This window comes from Sinocyclocheilus rhinocerous, unplaced genomic scaffold (assembly GCF_001515625.1).
Source record: "Sinocyclocheilus rhinocerous isolate Xijiao unplaced genomic scaffold, SAMN03320098_v1.1 scaffold2966, whole genome shotgun sequence".
NCBI lineage: Eukaryota > Metazoa > Chordata > Actinopteri > Cypriniformes > Cyprinidae > Sinocyclocheilus > Sinocyclocheilus rhinocerous.
In genome coordinates, this window is record NW_015634018.1 from 1,094,563 (window position 1) to 1,099,884 (window position 5,322).

General features: G+C 35.6%; 1 protein-coding gene across 1 annotated transcript in view; it reads right to left on the minus strand.

Annotated features, from left to right (window-relative positions):
- The window catches only part of LOC107745117 (potassium voltage-gated channel subfamily KQT member 1-like), a 55,059-nt gene extending 51,343 nt beyond the window's left edge, over positions 1-3,716 (minus strand). The window contains exon 1 of the mRNA XM_016558958.1: positions 3,242-3,716. Coding sequence (XP_016414444.1) covers positions 3,242-3,708 — 467 coding nt within the window. The 5' untranslated portion in view covers positions 3,709-3,716. The remainder of the gene's footprint in view (positions 1-3,241) is intronic.
- Between the last annotated feature and the right edge of the window lie 1,606 nt (positions 3,717-5,322).

The following is a 5,322-nucleotide window of genomic DNA, read 5'->3' on the forward strand; positions in this document are numbered from 1 at the left end:
TATATATATATATATATATATATATATATATACACACAAAAATAATAAAATGACAACAAATGTAATAATTATACTGAAATTAAAATTAAAAATTAAAATATAAAAATAACAGTTAATTCAAAATATGAATGAAAAGATATAATAGTACATACATACATACATACATAAATAAAAAAGAAACCGCCTAGCAACCATTCAGAACACATAGCGATCACTCAGAGAATCTTAGCAACTGCAAAACTCACATGCACAATCTTCCAATTTTTCTGAATTCATATGACAGATTTGTGTGAGAAACAGACTGAAATTGTAGCCATTATTCACTGAAAATCTGCTGTAGCATCATGACAGAGAATCTTCACTATTCCTTTATAATCATAATAAAAATGTTATTAATGGATTAATTGATTCATTAACAGATTAATGGATCGGTTTTATGAGTTTCAGCACTGATTTCCTAATTGCCCATTAAAATCCTAATGAACTCATTAGCTAAACTAGCTCACACTTGATTTAACACTGAAACCGTCCATTTTCTCCTGTACCCTAAATCATTTTGAGACCAATGACGTCTTGTTTTCTCAGTGGAGCTAATGGAGAGCCGCGTCTCGTGTGTGTCTCACGGTGACCTGTGTCTGAGTTTGCGGTGTATCACAGAGACAGACGGGTTCAGAGGTGCTGCTTTCAGGATCAGGTTGACCTGTTTCAGGAGCGGGGACACATCCGGGCCACGGAGACTCGCCTTTAGTTACAGACATCCGCACGCAGCATCAGCTGTAATTAACACACGGCTGGAGCAACGTGCACTTTTAAAAACAAAACGGATGAAAGTAAATCAAGATTTTCACATTTTCTTGAGCAAATGCAAGGGTTCTACATGCAAAACATGTCAGGAGTTTGTTCAGATCACTGCACTAAAAGTGAGCGAACGTAATAGATGTGTCTGCATGTTTATAGGAAACTTAGTATCTGCTTTAAATGCCTCAGTCACAAGCCAAACCAGACGTCCAACCACTGTTTTTAGAAAAAGCAAGGAGTTAAATGAAGTTCAAAATCCTACACACAAAAGCTCTGTGAACAGTCAAACGTACAGCTCTCTCAGACAAACGCAAACTACATCAAGCTAATCAGACATGAACATTATTAAAAAAGCAGTTCAGTTAAGTCAAATAAAGATAGGTTTTTAATATAGCAGTTTAAAAGCACCCTAAATAATATGCATTAAGTGCCCATGGACACTTTATAGGTACAAATGTATTTAAATGCATGTAGTAAGTAAATTGCATACTAAAGTAAAGCATCACCATTTTTGCCTTTACTAGTTGATAATGAAATGAAAAATCATTTCTAAAAGTACAAATATTCCATGTTGTTGCTTAGTTAATATGCACTCATAAATCAGTTTCATAAAGCAGACATTCTAAATTCCCAAATATAAAAATCAATACTATACATAAAAATTAAATTATATTTATATTATGAATATATTATAAATTATATATATGTTTGGCCTAAATAAATCATATGCCTCAAATAAACATGAAAATAATGCCTGTTAACCAATCACAAGCTTCATATTTACTTAGAAAATACTATTAATACGACATTCAACATTCAACTGCCCAAATATAAAAATCAATAATGTATATTAAAAATAAACTGTATAGGCTCAGATAAGCATAAATAGCCATCCTCAATTTAAACTGATTAAATAAATCATATGCCTCATAAAAAACAAAAATATTTACACTAAAGAAAATGCTGTTAATCGATCACAGTCTTCATATTTACAAATGCTGATTAGCAAAATGTTATTTCAAAAATAGTTTTAAATGGCATTTAACGTCACACCACAGGACTTGTCAGCTTCCAAAGAGTATTTAATGGGAACTACCTAAATACAAAGATCAATAAAGTACATAAAATAACTTATATAGTCTCAAATTAGCACAAAACAAATATTTATCCTCAATTTAAACTGATTAAAAACCCTATTTTCCGAGCGCAAGCTTCATATTTACAATTAGAAAAATGCTATTTAAAATAGTTACTTCTCAAAAGTATTTCATGTCAGCTATCCAAATATAGAAATCAATTATGTCTATAGTCTATAGTCTCAAATAAACATAAAACAAATATTTACTGGGAAAAAATCCTTTTAAACAAATCACAAGCTTCATGTACAAATGAAGCTTGTCAACTTCCCAAACATAAAAATCAATCATTTACATAAACATACATTTTATAGTCTCTTCTTATTTGAATAATATGCCTTAAATAAACATAAAACAAATAATCACACTTAAAAAAAATCCTTTTAACCAATGATATACTTCATATTTACAAATGATAATTAGCAAAATGCTATTTAAAATAGTTTTTACCATGTTACACAGCAGGATATGAAAACAACCCAAATCTAAAAATCAATAATGTACATAAAAGTAAAGTCTCAAATTAACATAAAACAAATATTTTTCTTCAATTTAAACTGATTAAATAAATAATATGCCTCAACCAATATTTGCACTAAAATAATCTGATAATCTGAAACATTGATGTATTGTTTGTTAGGATAGGACAATATTTGGCTGAGATACAACTATTTGAATTTTTTGCGAAAAAATCAAAATATTGAGAAAATCATCTTTAAAGTTGTTCAAATGAAGTTCTTAGCAATGCATATTACTAATCAAAAATTAAGTTTTAATATATTTACGGTAGGAAATGTACAGAATATCTTCATGGAACATGATCTTTACTTAATATCCTAATGATTTTTGGCATAAAAGAAAAATCAATAATTGTGACCCATACAATGTATTGTTGGCTATTACTACAAATATACCCCAGCGACTTAACACTGCTTTTGTGCTCCAGGGTCACATATTTGCTTATTAGCAGAATGTTATTTAAAATAGTTTTAGATGGCATGTCACACCGCAGGACGTCAGTTTCCTAAAAGTACTTCACGTAAAAATCAATAACGAATAATGCACTTAAAAAATTAATTCTATAGTCTCAAATAAACCACAATCCACAATTTAAACCCTATTAACCAATCACAAGCTTCATATTTACGAGCTCCAATTAACAAAATGGCATTTGAAACAGTTTTAGACAATGTCTAAATGACGTCAGAATGATGTGAAGTTAGCGTGATAAAAGTCTGATTAAAAACCAATCATAAGCTTCACATTCACAAATGCTACATGCAGGTGAACAGGAACGGTCTACTCACACGAGGAAGTGATACAGGAAGCACCTCAGGCCGGCGGGTCTCTCTAGGAAGTTGTACAAATCGCCCTGCATGCTAGTCTTGGCGTGGTAAGGGCTGTGCGTGAAGCGGGCGGCGGCGGGAAGCGGGACGGTGGAGATGGAGAGGGGCTGGCAGCGCTCGCTGTGCGCCGGTGGCTCCTTTGTGTGGCCATCTGGAGCGACGGGCGTGCTTGATCCATTATTCACCACGGGCTCCAGTTCCAGGGAAACAGGAGAGCGTGCCGCGGCGAGGGAATCGCTGGGCGCTGCTGCCTCCTCCAGGCTGTGCTGGAAGTCGTGGCCGTTGTGGCCGCAGCTCTTTAGTTTGAGGCTGTTGCTGGAGGTGGACCATCCGAACGTACGTCCACGGGATAACAGAGGGGTTGTGCGGCCCAGCCTGTCCCCCATGGTGGGGATTTGTTTCAGCGGAGTTGACTGCTCCAAAGCCATTAATCTCCCATGCCACCAAACCTGTAAAGGGAGAACACATTTGGGGGGAAATTAAAGGAAGTTCACCTTTAAAAAAAACGTGCACAATATGTACTCACTCTCAGGCCATCCGATATGTAGATGAGTGTGTTTCTTCATCAGATTTGGAGAAATGTAGCATTGCATCACTTGCTCAAGACGTTTTAAATTTCAAACCGTCGCTTCCAGCTAAAATATGCATCCATAATTCATAATAACACTTCCTCCAGTGTAAAAGTCCATCTCCTGTTCTCCTCTCACATTAAAATCCACCTACATGTTTATTTAGAGCTGTTTTGGCTTGTAAACAGTACTTGATCTGTGCAGATTTCTCTCCTGATTCAGACCAGAACACTTTTTCACTGGAGGAAGGAATATTATGAAATATGGACTGGTATTTTAGCAACTGTTTAAAGTTAAAAAGTCTTAATGATGTATTCATGTCTTACAAACGCAGCTTTTGTCTTCACAAGACATTAACTGATGGACTGGAGTGGTGTGGATTACTTGTGGATTATTGTGATGTTTTTATCAGCTGTTTGGACTCTCATTCTGACGGCACCCATTCACATCCATTGGTGAGACACTGATGCAATGCTACATTTCTCCAAATCTGATGAAGAAACAAACTCATCTACATCTCGGATGACCTGAGGGTGAGCACATTTCAGCACATTTTAATTTTTGGATGAACTGTTCCTTTAATTGCTCACACTGGTTTTCACCTTTTAAGATCGTTTACATTCTTGGTGATTTTGTGTATTGGGTTGCGTTTGATTGATTAGTTGTTGGGAAGTCACAGCGCACATTAGCTCATGAGGTGTCATGACATGCTCCAAGTCTGCGGGTTTAAATAAGGAGCAGCTCGCAGCTCAGACAATCTCAGACAGGTTAATATTACATGAGGATGCACTGAAGATCCCCAGACACATCTATAGCCCTCCTCTGACACTCACATGCACCGTGAGATCATGTTTAATAGTACTGAAAACTCACTCACTTATAATCAGAAATGTTTGAGCAGCTAATCAGCATATTAGAATGATTTCTGAAGGATCATGTTCCGCTGAAGACTGGAGTAATGATGCTGAAAATTCAGCTTTGATCACAGAAATAAATTACATTTTAACAGATATTCATATAGAAAACAGTTATTTTAAATTGTAATAATATTTCACAATATTACTGTTTTTACTGTATTTTTGATCAAATAAATGCTAATTTTTTTGCTAAAAATGTCTCTCAGAATAGAACAATCACACTTGTTTTTGCTCAGACATTACTGAGCATGTGCTGAATGAGTTTCATCAGCTTGATTGTGATTTCACTGAGGTCTTCCTCAGACAGTCACTGAGCAGTGAGGAAGAGGAGTAAAATACCCTCATTAATGAGGTCAGATTTTCCCCTCAAGAGAAATCACGAGATCTCCGATCCATCATGAGATGACCAGCGGACGGACACACAAAGCCACTGGAAAAAGCTTTGTGAGTGGAGACAAATCGAAACAGGACCCTGCCATCCTCTCTGCCATGTCTGTCAGTCACAGAGGCAGAAATAGTGTCGGATGACCGCTTTAAGCTGCAGATCACAATGTCA